Consider the following 17,341-nt stretch of genomic DNA (forward strand, 5'->3'; position numbering starts at 1 on the left):
GCATATACAGGCCATATAGGTCTCCTGTATTGCTTCTTTATATCCACATATAAGCCCTATGTACATACAAGATATGTCTCCTATACAGCTCATGGCAGGATCTGGTCATTTTAGCTCATATCTCACTTTGGCAACTGCACTGTTAAAAAAAAACTAATTTTACAGAAAATAACTCTAACTTTTTTACAGTAGTTTTCTGTTATTTCAAATTATATTCAAAACTGTAAACTAACAACTTGACTGTTATTTTAGGTCCTATATCATTAAAGACAAATTACAGTATTTTTTCTTTTTTATACCCACACGGAAATAACCTATATAAACATATGTTTTAATATAGGTTTTGATATAGGTTTGTAATATATGTGACATATATAAAATTGTCCGTTTTCCTATATTATATGTACATATATGCACATAGATGTGTACATATATGGGTACATATATGTGTATATGAATATGTTTATATAGGTTATTTCCGTGTGGGCAAATTCTTGAAATAAATCACTCCCTCAATGTTTGATTAGTTTTGTTCAAAATGTTATTTTCATTTCAAAGTAATCAAATAACACAATGTAATCTGTACAAGTAGTTCAAACTAATATCATTTATAGAATATGTAATGAAATCATATCTGACATATATTGTAAAGCTACATTGTTAAAGTTAAACACTTCACTTATGTATATGAATTTCTTTGAATTTGTATTGAATTGCAACTCTGCTTCCTTTAATTCAAATTCGAATTGTAATTCTAGATCCTGTTTTTGACATCAATTCAAATTCAAGAATTGAATTGGAATTTAGGAGTCATTCTCAATTCAATTCTGAATTGTGCACAAGCCTGATATGACTTTCTTCTTTCAGACGAATCCAATCGAGTTATATTATAAAATGTTTTATATTAGCAGTGGGCAGGTGCTTTGTTCAACAGTCCAAACAAAAAATCCAATAAAGTGCATCCACCCATAATAAAAAGTGCCCCACATGCCCCGGGAAGTGAAAGAAGGCCTCCTGTAGCGGATGCGTTTGTAAACAAATATCCATATTTAAAACATTATAATCAGTTTTGTGTAGCTTGTGCTAACTGTTGTACTTTATTCACCCCCCGGAGTCATGTGAGGCCCTTTTTATAATGGATGAATGAGCATTATTGGACTTCTTTTGGACTGTTAAACAAAAACACCCACTATATAAAGTTTGGAAGAGGCAGGTTTTTTTTTTTTTTTTTTTACATATAACTCCGATTGGATTTGTCTGAAAGAAGAAAGTCATATACACCAAGGATGCCTTAAGAGTGAGTAAATAATGGGCTAATTTTCATTTTTGTGTCAACTAACCCTTTAACACTAATTTTCACTTTATAGTTTTTAAGAAGGGTATAAACAGATATTCTAAATTTGGATAGACTGATGCAAACTGAAAAGCAATTTAATCTGAAGAGTTTAAACTTTTTAATCTCCAAAGAGCCATATGGTTATATATGAAAGTGTTTTAGTTCCACATAAAAAAAGCAAAATATTATGACTTTGTCCCATACTTTTTATTGCTAAGACTTTATTCTTGTAATCTTATATTTTTGACTATTTACTACAACTTAATTTTTGTATTTTTTTTTTCCTCTAAATGACTTATTTTGCCTTGATGTTTCTTATAATTTTAGATTTTTCAAATTTTTTCTCAAAATTTTACACCGTCAATCTTAGTTTGACATCTTTTTTTCCTTGTAATTTTAGATTTTTTTTATGTTGCACTAAAACAGTTACTAACCCCTATTTAGTGAGAAAATAAGAGGGTTCTAAGAATTCTGCAAAAATACATTGAAGAACCAGATTTATTTCCTGCTTTCTCCCACACACGCACATGTACACACACATATCTTTCTGTTCTTGATGGCCCGATGGTGAACACACACACTGTTGCTCGGTAAGCTGCTAAGCACTCATGAAAGAGCTTTACAGAAACAATGAGGCACTGTTCTCTCTGTGGGATCTGCTGCCCTGCGAGCCCACAGAAAGACCTCCTTAGACCAGCCTGCACGCATATACACCAGCCAGAGACAGAAGCACAGAAATCCTGGTCTTGAACAGAGAACACACTGACCCAAAAAGAATAGTTCAAAGGGCTTCGGTCTCAAAAAAGATGAGAGAGACAGGAAGCATGAAGACCTGATGGAAGAAACTGACACACCCACTCATATTGTTAGATACAATCATATCATCATTGCTTGATATTTCATATTCTGTAGATAGATGGACAAAGAATAGAGTAATGGCCATGAACTTCAGATCAGTTTGCACAGAAGAAAGTGTTTAAGATGTGACCAGTAACACATTATTATTACAAAACAGTATATTTCATTAAAAAACATGTCATTCTTAAAATAATTCAAATGTAAATACACATGAAAATATCCCATGCATGAAGTTTTGATTATACATTAATGATTTGTTAAACAATATATGTAATAATGTTAAAGGGATAGTTCTGTCATTAATTACTCACCCTCACGTCGCTCTAAACTCGTAAGATCTTTGTTCATCTGTAAAAGAAAAGACATTGTCGAATAAAGTTGATATTTTCTGAGCCTTGAATATCGTAGTTGATTCTCTGTCTATGGAGGGAAATTAATGACAGAACTTTCATTTTTGTTTGAACTTGGGTGAACTATCCCTTTCAGATGCGTCACCATATAACCAGAGCTTTTATTAAATCAAAATGAAAGCCTCCAGTTATTATAATATAAAGTTTTGGCATGTGTTCCAGATCTTAATGCAGTGATATTAAAGCTAGTATTTTTAGCTTACCTCAGGAGACACTCTTAAAATCTTGTTCACAGGCGTAACTCGACTGGTGTTGATGAATGTTGATCACGTTCATGGCCTTAGGGTGAAGAATCTCTTGATTTTTACATGACTGTGAACTTGGAACAAGACTGATAAAACCAAACATTAGTGAGTCAAAGCAAATGAATGAACATTACAGATTGCAACAGTGATGAATTGCCATAACACTCAGGTGCCAAACAAAACAAAGATTATCATGGGTGCATCTAGAGGTTTACCTAAACATTAGTGTGGATTTCCACTTGAGGACTATGAGCCATCTGTTTAACAGCAGCCACTAAAACTAGCATTGGTTTTTATTACCACTGCACACATTACAGAGACACAACACCCCCTAGTGTTCATGTATGTGCACTGCAACACTGTGAAACTATCTACACTCTTAAAAATAAAGGTTCTTTCTTGGCATTGATGGTTCCATGAAGAACCTTGAACATCCATGGAACCTTTCAAATGCAGAAAAGGTTCTTTATAGTCGAAAAAGGTTCTTTATATTTTTAAAAGGGTCTTCAAAATGGTCTTTTAAGAACTGTTCACTGAAAGGTTCTTTGGGGAACCAAAAATGGTTATTCTATGGCATCACTGCAAAAACACCCTTTTGGAACCTTTATTTTTAGGAGTGTAATTAATTACAGCTTTCATTAATTAAGTTCTTCGAGACAGCAAGTTTACTGATTTGAGTAAAACAATTCCAATCAGTTTCTATAGTATATAATAACAAAAATAATATTAAAATAAAACAATAATAAAATAATTAAGTCTCAACTCTCAGACTTTATGCACTGGAGTTGCTGTTGAACTGTCACTTTAGAAAAATGACTTAATATTTTCGGAATATTTTCTAATGTCTTCTTTCTGTACTGCCAGTTATTTTCTCATCTGAATTTTTTGCCTGCTGAGAAAAAAATTGAGCAAGATGGCACAGAGGTGTCCCAGATTACCCTAATTCACCCTACTATGTCTTAAAATAAAACGGTCACATGCAAGCACTTTACCCTTTGAACTACACTCTCTTGAAGTGAAGTCAGACATGTATTTAAAATGTATTTTTTGCTCTTATGTACAAAAAACATCACGCTGACTCCTTTCTTTAGCAGACTGTGGAAAAGCAGATTTGCTCGCAGGACCATGGTGATTTTATTGAGCGTAATTAGGTAGTTTAGGAGCCCACTCTCAGGGAGAACATTCCAGCGTTGGTCCGAGGGTGTGCCAGCCAGCCAGCCATAATGTCTTTGTTTACCTCTTAAGAGCAATCTGGGAGAAACATAACAAATCTGTTGATAGACATCTAACTGTTTGCGTCCAAAAATGGCACTGGAGTATGTAGGACTAGCAGCATACTTTATTGTTTTCCCTAATAATGAACAGAGAAGCTTTCCACTTGTATTCTCATCTTATTTAATTCTGTTGGTTTTTTAGAAAAATATACAAAGAGATTCCATAGTGAAAGGGTATAAAACAGAGTAATAAATAGTGAATAAAAATGTCATATTTGCCACTATTTGTGTGTAGCTAATCAGATAATAAAATTCACTGATCATGTGAACTCTTTGCACAGATGTTCCTGCTTCCATTGAAGCACAAAATGCTCTTTAGATCATTCCCAATTCATGCTGGAGAACATGATCATTAAAGGATAATTTACTCACCCCCATGTCATCCAAGATATTCATGTCTTTCTTTCTTAAGTCGCAATGAATTTAAGTTTTTTGAGGAAACCTTCTAGGATTTTCCTCCGTATAGTGGACTTCAATGGTGCTTAATGGATTGAAGGTTAAAAATGCAATTTCAATGCAGCTTCAAAGAGCTCTTATGTGGGTCTTATGTGAAGAAACGATTGGTCATTTTCTTTCCAAAAAAAAAGGTCTTTAACCACAAATGCCAAATGCTCGTCTTGTCTAGCTCTGTGATGCGCATGCATACTCCTGTTCAAGACAGCTTTTTGATGTTCAAAAATGTCCTACATCACTGTTTTATCTTTTTTTGTGAAGGTTGTTTCACCTACTTTGCACGTTAACTTTGTAAACACTGCGTCTGTAATTCTGCAGCGGTGTAGAATGATTTTGAATTTGGGAGAGAAAATGAGATGGGAGTTTTTCGACATTACCCATTTTCGAGCACAGACTACGCATGCGCATCGCTGAGCTAGACAAGAGTATTCGAGGTTAAAAAGTATATAAATTGTACATTTTTTAGAAAATAACAGATCATTTCACTAGATAAGACCCTTATTCCTCAGCTGGGATCATGTAGAGCCCTTTGAAGCTGCACTAAAACTGCATTTTTAACCGTGGTTAAAAAATACCTTTTTTCTTTACATAAGACCCACATAAGATCGTTTAGAGCTCTTTGAAGCTGCATTGAAATTGCATTTTTAACCTTCAATCCATTAAGCACCACTGAAGTCCACTATATGGAGAAAAATCCTGGAATGTTTTCCTCCAAAAACATAATTTCTTTGCGACTGAAGAAAGAAAGACATGAACATCTTGGAAGACTTGGAGGTGAGTAAATTAGCAGGACATTTTTATTTTGGAAGTGAAGTAATCCTTTAAGTTTTACAGTTTTTATTGCTGTCAAAGAAAAACTAGGACAAAGAAATTCTGAGATAATGTAAAAATCATGTTAATTTTGTCAAACCGTTGAGCTAACCAAATAATTTATAATAACGTTTTAATGAAAATAATTTTTAAAAAAAGGTTGTTTCACTAAATAGCCACACAATGTTAAATGGTGCTAATAGCACACACACAAACACAGACTCACCTCACAAACACACTGTGACTCTTATTCAGTCCGGTGAAATGGTCTGGAAAACATGAATTCTCTTCTGTCTTCTAACCGTACTGGTTTCCAAATGCCTCTTTTACTCTGAGCCTTGTCTATGGGGTGGGGGTTCCTTTCCCTGAAAATGACAGAAGTCGTAATGCTGTTAACAAATAGGCTAATCAAGAGAAAGCCCTCTCAACAAAAGCCCCTCTAGTTAACCAACTAGCCAGCCGCAATAACACTAAGTGCTGTTTGCGTGTGATTAAGAGACAGAGTAGTCTTGTTATTTAAACCCCAGTGGGAAAAATGAGTGAATTTGGCCGTCTGGGACCCTTCAGGCTCAACTGGGCTCTCTTTTCAGGGTCAGGACAGTCCCAGCTGGGGAAGAGCGCCCTGCCTGCTGGGGGAATGCTCTTTTAATATTAACCCCCTGCCGTTATTGAAACCCCGCTGGATTTTAGAGTGATGTTGTGATGATACTAAAAGACATAGTCCTGGTCCCTCAGTGCAGACCTGTCACACAGGATCACCACTCTTCTCATCTGCCTGGAAAACTGCTCCTGAAAGTCCTCCACAGGAAACGCTCTCTCTTGTCTGGAAAGATTAATTTCAAATGTCATTAGTGATAAGCAATGTTTTTGAACTGCTTGATACCAGATTGTCTCTCTGCATGTTCTTGTTTACTTGCAATCACGTCAGCATTGTTCTTTACTCTGTTTTGGTATAAAGTGATTGTTTTCTTTTATTTAATCCCTCAAATCCAGGCTCACATGGAATGTGAGCATACGCAATGTTGCAGATTTCTGTAAAATTTAGTATTTGTTTGATAAATATAGTATTTTGGCTTATTTGAAATAATGCAGTACTTCTACTCAATTTAAAGTATTAGTTCACTTCCAGAATAGAAATCTCCTCTTAATTGACTCACCCCCATGTCATCCAAGATGTTTATGTCTTTCTTTCTTCAGTTGAAAAGAAATTAAGGTTTTTGAGGAAAACATTCCAGGATTTTTCTCCATATAGTGGACTTCAGTGGGAGCCGGGTTGAAGGTCCAATTTGCATTTTCATTGCAACTTCAAAGGGCTCTACATGATCCCAGTTGAGGAATAAGGGTCTTACGTAGCTAAATGATCAATCATTTTCTAAGAAAAAATTCATTTGTACACTTTTTAACCACAAATGTCCGTCTTGCACTAGCTCTGCGATGTACTTCTAGGACTTAACGCATTATGTAATCATGTTGAAAAGGTCACACACGGTTAGTTCTTCATCTGTGTACTCCGGTTCAGAAAGGTAGGGTAGGCTGAAAAACGTCATCTCATTTTTTCAGTTCAATTTCAAAATCGTCTGACGTTGTTTTACCTTTTTTTGTAAAGGGCATTTGACTTTCGTTGAACGTTCGCTTTGTTAACACTTGGCCAGTACTTCTGCCAATGTCACTATGGCTACATCTACATTAATCCGGATACATTTCAAAAAAGATTTTTCATTTTACAACGCTGTCCGTTTGATCTAAAGCGCAGCTGCCCTCATCTGTTACCGCAGGACAGCAATTGCACATTTTCTGTCATCTTTTTAGAACTGTAATATGAAGAGTGTACAAAGTAAATATCTTTAGCAACAGTGTGATAGATGTCTATTGGTACAATAGGCATCACATGACTAAACATGCGTTAGGGCTGCTTGATTTTGGCAAAAATCATAATCACGATTATTTGTCAATATTAATATTAATATATTAATAATATAATAACACGCTTGTGACGGGGTCCAAAACTTTATATTCGTGATTAATTTAAAGATAGCAATACAGCAGAAAAACACTTTTATGCAAGTTTAAAGTAGTCTAACAATTCTACAGAAATTAAATGTAATTATTTGAATTTAAGAGAAAACAGGGTCTTCACTGTAATGGTTAAACATTCTTTGTTTCTTATTAAAACTACAAAAGTCCTTCATTCAAGAGCAGTGAGTGATTTTTCTCTTTGTATTTTTACGTTTTATTAATATTAAGCACAGAGACGGCAGAAGGAATACTTGTTGCCGCACACAGATCCAATATACCGTTGCACACATATTTTCATTCTCAACTGTTTATGATCATTTAAGACATAACTGACAAGGGTTTACATGAATAATCACCAAGCGCCTCATTTTGAAAATATTTTTGCGTGTATTTGACCGCTTAGGTGGCACCTTGAGCTAAACATAACTTTACATGTCCATGTTCTGTTCTGCGCATACACAGAACAGCGCAAGTTTTCTTACGCGCTATTAAAAACACAACATCAAAGAAACTTTAGTAAATCAAGCACGTCCCTTTTATGAAAGTCACGTTGCATGATTTTGCTAATTTGCATGTGAAATAAGGCTTTCATGGAGGAGGGAAATCGCACCACTGGAACGGGGGTCGATTGGGGCGCAATAAGCGTTTCATCTCGATTACTGCATTTTCATGATCGTTTGAAGCACCGATTTCGATTAATTGCTCAGCCCTAACATGCGTCATCATTTTCAAAAGCTCAGTTTTCCTTCACAAAAATGCCATATCAATGTGGAAAGAAGGCCAAAACGGAGAGAGAAATAAGCATTTTCAAACGAAAACGTATTAGTGTGGACATGGCCTACTTAATGCGTGAAGTCGAGCTAGTGCAAGATGAGCATTTGTGGTTAAAAAGTACATCATATTTTTTATTATTTTTTAAGAAAATGACTGATCGTGTCTCTACTTAAGACCCTTATTCCTCGGCTGGGATCGTGTAAAGCCATTTACAGCTGCACTGAAACTGCAATTTGGACCTTCAACCCGTTGATCCCAATTGAAGTCCACTATACAGAGAAAAATCCTGGAATTAATAATTTTTGAACTGAAGAAAGACAGACATGAACATCTTGGATGACATGGGGGTGAGTAAATTATGAGCAAATTTTGAGTCTGGAAGAGAACTAATACATTAATACATCTTGCCATGCTTAAATCACAAATCTTCGAAAACTTAAAAAATATATGTGAATATGATTCATTCTGGTAGCATTATTGCTTAGTCAATGGTTTTTAAATATCCAGTGGAATGCAGCTACTCAAAACATATTTACTCAATTTACTAGCTTCTGTTAATTGGACAGTTGGTGACTGAAAATCTCAAAATTGCTAAATATAAGCTTCGCTTGATCACTAATTAGAATATACCCAAAGAAGAGAGCTTGGGATTTCTAAGAGAAAATGTAAAAACCTAAAAAATTTGAAGCCCTAATCTTAATACCTCTTTCTATCCTGTTCCCTTCTCATCTATTTTCTAACAAGCTGTTAGAGGTTTTGAGGAAAGGGGGGTTGGTTTAGAGGCTGGCTGTGTGGCGCTCATGCAGATGGCTGAACTCTGATTGGCTGTAGAGTCATATCACATGGAGTTTAGCACGGCTCCTTACATGGGCTGCCCGGGGGTGAGAGCAACAGCATGGAGCAGCATATGCACTGCTGAGCGCACAAACACACACACGCACGCAACCATTCACTCTCAATCATGCACACTCGCGCTGAGAGAGTTCACAGACAGTCGCTGGGCAGCTAACATGCTCTCATTCATGGGAGGTATAAAGCAGTGAGTTTTGGAGATTAAAGCGTGTGAGAGAATTTCTACTGATGAGTGCCACAGAAACTAGAGAGATGTCGGAGAGATGCAATATTTTAAGGACCATCACAGCAGCTTTGTGCTGTTTCTATCAGAAGAGCTCCGTTATTGGAGCCAAGGTGAGTGAAAGCTTGTTAAAATTACATCTGTATAAATTTACATGCCAATTGATGTGCTTGTAGTAGCATCTAATTCACGCGTAATATTTCTTATATTTACAATATTTTACTCTTTATATTTAAACAACTGTTTTACTGTTAGTTTACATAATTATGTAAAAATTTATGTTAGTTAACAGTAAAACTTAATTATTTAAATATGTGACCTGAACCACAAAACCAGTCTCAAGTAGCACAGGTATATTTGTAGCAATAGCCAAAAATACAGTGTATGAGTTAAAATTATTGATTTTTCTTTTATTCCAAAAGTCATTAGGATATTACCGGTAAGTAAAGGTCATGTTCCATGAAGATATTTTGTACATTTCCTACCGTAAATATATCATAACTTAATTTTTGATTAATAATATGCATAAGAACTTCATTTGGACAACTTTAAAGGCAATTTTCTCAGTATTTAGATCACCCTCAGGTTCTAGATTTTCATCCAAATATTGTCCTATCCTAACAAACCATACATCAATGCAAATTGTATTTATTCATATTTCAGATGATGTATAAATCTCAGTTTAAAGAAAATTGACCCTTATGACTGGTTTTGTGGTCCAGGGTCACATATAAATGGCAAAATACTATAAATAAATTACAGAAGGACTGATTTAAAATGCAGATAAATTTAAAGATTTAAAAAAAATTTTTTTAAAGAATAGCAACAAAAATGTGGTGGAAAGGAAAAGATTGACAGAGAAATGCCATAAAAAGCAGCTCCATGTGTAGTTTTATTGTGGCAGTCTTTGGGGTCTAGGCTCTTTAGATATATGGCTTTGTTTCATTATAGTAAGTGAAGGCGTCAGGCACATGCTCACTTACAAATGTGTATGTGTGTTTCCTGCCATTCACTTGTAATTGTTTAGTCGCCCACCCTCCTTCTTGTTGTCTTCAAAACCATTTAACCCGTATTGATCGAAATCTTTTATCTCTGTGGCTTGCAAATGGATCGTAAGTGTGAACACGTGCAGTTCTGTTCGCTCATCTAATGTGTCATGTGATAAGGACAGAGAGCTGCTCAGGTCGGGCTGAGTGAATTTATGGGGCGATATAAAATTGGTTGCCCTGCATGAGGCTGTTACAGTTTTATATGGAACCGATGTGGGAATGAAACCAACAGCCTGCGGGTCATACGACTATTCAAAACGTATGGATTATTAATAGCAAGAATGTTCAGACTTACATTACACATAGTCCTACAGGGGGTTTTGGCCAAAAGGATGAAATGCATTAAAATTTCGGAGTTTATAGAGTGGATTGATGTATCTCTCCGAGTCTCAACAGGTGTGGCTAATCAGTTCTTTCTTTCTGATGGTGCATGAGGTACTGATCTATGGTCCATCAAAGCATAGAACACAATAAAGTAGAGCATATTAGGAAACAGGAATTCATTAAACAGTCTTGCTTTTAACAGCAGTATTCCTGTAGTTCAAACACCAAGGTCATGGGTTAAATTCCCAGGGAGTGCTTAAACTGAAAAGACGTATAGCTTAAAGGGAAAATTCACCCAAAAATGAAAATTCTGTCATTAATTACTCACCCTCATGTCATTCCAAACCTGTAAGGCCTCCAAATTAAGATATTTTTGATTAAATTTAAAATATTCCCAGGTGCAGAAACGTCCTAAGGACATCACTGGTTCAACGGTTATTTTAAGAAGCTAAGAGAATACTAAAATACTAAAAAATATTGACATTCAACAAGTCACTGTCCTCCGCCATTATCAAGAGACCAACTCATTATTTTTGTTTTCTTTGCACACAAAAAGTATTCTCATAGCTTCGTAAAATTATGGTTGTACCACTGATGTCCCATGGACTATTTTAAAGATGTCCTTATGATGTTTCTGGACCTGGGAAGATTTCAGTTACGTTGCTGTCTATGAAGGGTCAGAAATCTCTTGGATTTCATAAAAAAAAAAAAAAAAAAATCTTCATTTGTGTTCCGAAGATGAACGAAGGTCTTACCGATTTGGAATGACATGAGGGTGAGTAATTAATAACAAAATGTTCATTTTTGAGTGAACTATCCCTTTGTTTCAGGAAAAAGTATAAGTGTGAATGCAAATTGCGTGATGACTGTTGACAGATTCCTGGCTTGTTAATCAGAACAGTCTATATTTTCAAATTCTAAAACCGAATAGGCCAGAAATAGCAGCATGTTTGTTATTTCTCACGTCTGGCCGGCCAACTCATCGGATCCTCGCTCACAGGGTTTGAACGTCTGTTGAAAACATTCGGGTCTGGTCCGCATTTTTTGGGCTTGTTTCTAAAAATAGCACTAGGTTGTCATGGAGACTTCCGGTCTCTTCGATGGTGTTGGGGGGTCAATGGGAGTTAGAAGGACAGAGAGGGCAGTGTTGGTACTTCTTGTATGGATTCTTTCTTTCGAGAGGAAGTTTCTCACAGAACGGCTTCAGTTATAGAAGGCTTCATCTGGCAGCGGGCGACTTCTGAGTAAATTTCTCGATGGTGAAAACAACTTGAGGGCTTTATTTTGGTCAGTGTGAGGGGCAGCTGTGGGAAGGAGGGTGGCGTGTACTGTACGGTACAGCTGTGAATGTCTTCCACACTGTAGAGGCTTGAAACTCAAACCGTGACAAGTCAGCCTTAAATAAACAGGGTTACGCGTTTAGCAAAGACATATATTAACACCTGACAGACATGGACACTAATGAACGTCGAATAAATCGTTCTTCTGAGTCGGTTCTTTAATGATTTAGTGTGGGACTAAAACTTTATGGCACTTGATTTTTGAGCATCAAGATGCCATCAGGTTGAAAGTACTGTCTTAAGATTCCTGCATTTGGTTTCATTTTTTGGTTTTATCCTGCTATTTTTGAATGAAATTAAATGAAAATTCTGTCATTATTTACTCTGTTATGAACCTCTAAGACCTTCGTTCATTTTTGGATCACAAACAAAGATATTTTTGATGAAATCTGAGAGCTTTCTGACTCTGCATAGACAGCAACGCAACTACCACGTTCAAGGCCCATAAAGGTAGTAAGGACATCCTTAAAATCGACCATGTGATATCAATGGTTTAACTTCAAATTTTATAAAGCTACGAGAATACTTTTTGTGCACAAAGAAAACACAAATAACAACTTTATTTAACAATTTCTTCTCTTCACATTAATCTTTAACATGCATTCATGAAAGTACCACGATGCATGCCTTGAACGTGTCAGCTGCGTTGCTCTCTATGGAGGGTCGGGAAGCTCTCAGATTTAATCAAAAATATCTTAATTTGTGTTCCGAAGATGAACGAAGGTCTCACATGAAGGTGAGTAATTAATGACATAATTTTCATTTTTTGGGTGAACTATTCCTTTAATCCGTGTATTTTATGTAAAAACAAAAAACAGGTGAACGTGAAACCATAGGGGTTGCTTAAGATAATTAGTGAACTAGTTGTTTAAGCAACCCAACTGATTTTGAAAAGATGTGGTTATATAATTATAAGTGGCAAAAAAGGGTCCTAATTACAATGACAGCATCAAACTAGAATACATAAACAGCAAGAAGGCTTTTGAGTGCTGACTTAAACAAATCAGTGATTCATTTTTGAAACACCCAAACAAATTAGTTCACTAAAATTAACTGAAATGAATCATGTCTCCTTTTCTCTAACACTTCCTACACACATACACACACTGGACATGCAGCAGAGGTTCCCCCACACGCTGACAGTGTAACACAGCAGAAGTATCATGGCTATGGCAGAAATAAAAGCTCAGCAGAGCAGTGGGACAGCGGGAAGTCTGTCTGATTGACAGGTTGCTGGAGAGGTGCTGACACAGCCTGGCACAGACCCTTTAGTCAACACCAAACATTTCAACCTCCTGTCTGTGATAAAAGAATATGTTTTTGGATCAGGGAATAAAAACATCATTCTGGAAAGCACTTATGGTGTTCAGCAACTGGCAGAGTGACCAAGCAACTACTTCTTCTGCACTATAAAAAAAAGCCTAAAGTGTTTTAAGAATTTATCCATTGAAAAGTGAGCATTGCATACCAGAACAGAGTCAAAACTGAATGAGAGCAGTCAGCTGTGGAGGACAACTACCCTCCTGAGTCAGAGCAAGCTATTACATTCTGATGAAAAATTATTTCCTTTTTCTCTTGCAGTAATGTGCACTGAATCATTCACAATCAGACCATGAACAATAGTTTTGACTTTCAAAATTTTGTTGTCTGCATTACAAGTGTACAAAACAAAAGCTGTATAATTTGAGCACAACAACAAAAAAGTTGGCGAAATTTGTAACAGTTTTGTTTTTGTCAGTTTTATCTTCTCGAATTCTTCCTCAAGCAATCCATAAGACTTCAAGGCATTCTCTAGGCCTTCCTTTCCAACAGGATGGCTTCCAGCAATTTTGAGTCCCCAGGACAAGCGTATCCCCTACTTTACCATCTTTCCCCCTCTTTTCTCTCCTTTGCTGTACAACAAATTGAGCACGCTTGAGGAAACATTAAAAAGAGGCCATGTTCAAAGTGATCCAGCACAGCTGCCCCAGGCCCTAATCTCCCCTTCTGCCCTCCTTACAAAGCCAGGGCTGGGCCACGCTGATTGGGACTGAACTGGAATGGAATGAGGGGGCTGGGGGATCATAGATTGAAATGGAGAGAATGTGATTAAATGAGAAAGTGACCAAGAGAGAGAGAGAGAGGGGTTTGTGAGAATCTAGTTTATTTCTAAAACTAAGATGCATTGCTGATCCACGCAATGTATGATACAATTTGACGAGATTATTATACAAGAAGAATGGAGGGAAAAGTCAAGGTATTGAGACTTTATGACATCCTGCATAAATATTCTTATATGTGACCCTGGATCACAAAACCAGTCTTAAGTAGCAAGTGTATATTTGTAGCAATAGCCCAAAATACATTGTGTGGGTCAAAAATAATCGATTTTTCTTTTATGCCAAAAATCATTAGGATATTAAGAAAAGATCATGTTGCATGAAGATATTTTGTACATTTTCTTACTGTAAATATATCAAAACTTAATTTTTGATTAGTAATATGCATTGCTAAGAACTTCATTTAAAGGCGATTTTCACAATATTTTGATTTTTTTGCACCCTCAGATTCCAGACTTTAAAATAGATTTTATCACTGCCAGATATTCTAACAAACCATACATCAATGGAAAGCTTATTTATTCATCTTGAAGATTATATATAAACCTCAATTTCTAAAAAAAATACCCTTATGACTGGTTTTGTGGTCCAAAGTTATATTTCAATATATATAACTAGATATATCATTTTAAAAAGATAAACTAATTAGAACAATAATAACATATATAAACTGGTGTAAGAATATTTATAGTATATTGTGATGTCAAAAAAAAAATCATACAAACATAATATAAAGCAATATTAAGTTAGATACTGTAATAGATAACCATAAATATATCAAAATGTAATTTTAGATTAGTATTATGCATGGCTAAGAACTTCATTTGGACAACTTTAAAGGCGATTTTCCTAGTATTTTTTATTTATTTTTTGCTCCCTCAGATTCCAGATTTTTAAATAGTTGTATCTCGGCCAAATGTTGTCCTATCCTAACATCAATGGAAAGCTTATTTATTCAGCAATGACTGGTTTTGTGGTATGTATTTAGATTTTTGTTTGCACCCTCAGATTAAAAAAAAAAAAACCTTATGAATGGTTTTGTGAGCCAGGGTCACATATAGTAGCAATTAATAAAAATATATGGGGGAAAAAAAAGACAAAAGGTATAGTATAATATTTATAGCCAGGTTTATGCTGATTTCCATCCCTAAGCTGCACCAAAAATGTGTATTTTGAATAACTTTCAAAAGAACCATAAATCTTTCATGAGCATCTGTCACATCCTCAGACTCATGGTCTGTTACTTCAGCTAAGATTTGTCCTGCCCTGTCCAGGAATACATGACGATGGCAGACACCCCAGGGACCATCTAAATGGACAATGTGATGGGGGTGAGATAAGAGAGGAAGAGGTCCTGTGTTTAAAGTCTCAAGAGGGTGATGGGACACTTTGATGGCCCTCTTTGTTTACTCTGGTCAGGAAGGGTGTGACTCAACACCAAAGCCCAGACCAGGTCGATTGTCCTGCACATAAGAGGCCGCTAATGACCCGCTGAGCCACTTGGGAATCTCAACCTACAGGGTTCAGACAGGGGTTCTCCATCCTTCAAGCCCCCAAAGGAAACAGCAGGAAATAAGACTTTTACATTTTATGTGTTAATGTGAGTGACGCTTATAAATGCAAAGTCACCTCCACAATGTGAGGACGCCAAGCTTTTCAGAGTCATTTTTAGCACATCGCTTTATCTAGGTATGACTAAGATTTTTCTTAACGGGTCGCGGTGATCTTGCCAACATTCCAAAAACATAGACCTAACCTTAACCCTACCCCTAAACCTAACCCTACCCATAACATATCCCAAAAATCAGAAGGAAATTATATACAAGGGTGTAGAAGCACCCAACCCTTGTTGTAAGCCTAAAATAGACATTTGCTTGAACTTAACCCTCAAATTTTGATTGGTTGATTAGGATATTGTTCCAGGATCAACAAGGATGTTGATCCAAGAACATGTCTGACTTGGTAAAATGACGTTCGGCTTTCTAAGATCCCATAAGTCTGCGTAATTTTCCTCTTTTATCGTCCAGCTATTGAAAGTCAGACCACTTAGAAAATAATTAATTCTCAACAAGCTGCAACATTATAGGTATTACTCATGTCTGTGGCACAAATGGAGTTCAAATCTCTAATCATTAATACAAGTATGACTAACTATCTACATGTACCATCGGATTAGTTGTCCTGCTAGTTTCGATCACAATGGCGAAGAAGTCAGTCTCATACAAACTCACGCTTTGAGCGCAACATCTTTGACCAGAAAAGCCATGAGAACAGTCAGTTCTGACGTGTGCCAATATGATCTAATATGAGCTTAGTCACTCAGTCACAAACTACTACAGACTACTTTCTAAATGACTTAACTGCAAAGTGTCTCATATATCGTCATCATGCGGCCCATATTCCTGTCGATAGCTAACCTGCGCTCTGCACTTACCCAGTGAGACCTTTGAACCTTTATTCAATACATCCTAATGCTTCATTACAGTTCATACTCAAACTACATGCCAGTATTTAAGAAGAATCTTAGCAAGCCTCTCAGATGTGTGAAGATATAAATGGCAATATATAAATGGCTACAACTAAAAGTAGAGGTGATTGATTTGATGCACAAATATGTCTACGCCGCTGCTTGATGGAGGGATTATTCGTCATGCTGCGATCGAGCTGCTCGAGCAATTGAGCTTTGGCTATTTTTAAACATTTACGGCCTCAGTGCACCTCTAAATGGATCCACGATGTCGTAGTGCAGAATGAATGCAATGGCCATGCCAGATAAACACCACCTCAGCTGGCATGCAATCACAATGCAGTCATAAAATCTAAAACGTGAACATGAGGTCCAAAATTTTTTAGCATCCAGCACAACCAGATACAGTCTCACGCTCATATGTTTTTACTAAACGCTCTATTTTGGTTAGTTGTTTAAGTCACCGTATTGTGTAATACAGTTGAAGACACCAAGCAAAAACAAGTGCTTTGGGATGATTTTCCCAGCCAGGGTAAAAGTATGTGTCGTCTGGTCACTGTAATTTGTGGCTTGCGGGGTGTTGGCTTGGCTCGCTGTTGTCTAAATGGAGAGGGTGTAACGCCCGTCCCTCACTACAATACCAGAGGCATCAGAGTGTATTTCAGTCCCCGCTGTGGCCTGGGTTTGTCAGTCTCTATACATAGTAAGGATCTTAGAAGCTTCTCCATATAAAGGGAAAACTGTCCGTCGCGTGGCATGACTTGAATAAATTCTGTTTAATAAGCCCAGTTATAGTTTGCTTTCAGAGAAA

General features: G+C 36.4%; 1 protein-coding gene across 4 annotated transcripts in view; it reads left to right on the top strand.

Moving 5' to 3' along the window:
* Positions 1 to 17,341, top strand: part of bcar3 (BCAR3 adaptor protein, NSP family member) — a 95,846-nt gene that overhangs the window by 56,579 nt on the left and 21,926 nt on the right. The window contains exon 1 of one of the 4 annotated variants that reach the window (XM_073819106.1): positions 9,132 to 9,364. The exons of the other annotated variants lie outside the window; for them this stretch is intronic. Within the exon in view, the coding sequence (XP_073675207.1) occupies positions 9,257 to 9,364 (108 nt within the window). The 5' untranslated portion in view covers positions 9,132 to 9,256. Of the gene's footprint in view, positions 1 to 9,131; positions 9,365 to 17,341 lie in introns of those variants that run through there. 4 annotated transcript variants of the gene reach the window in all.

The sequence above is a fragment of the Garra rufa genome, chromosome 15, assembly GCF_049309525.1.
Source record: "Garra rufa chromosome 15, GarRuf1.0, whole genome shotgun sequence".
NCBI lineage: Eukaryota > Metazoa > Chordata > Actinopteri > Cypriniformes > Cyprinidae > Garra > Garra rufa.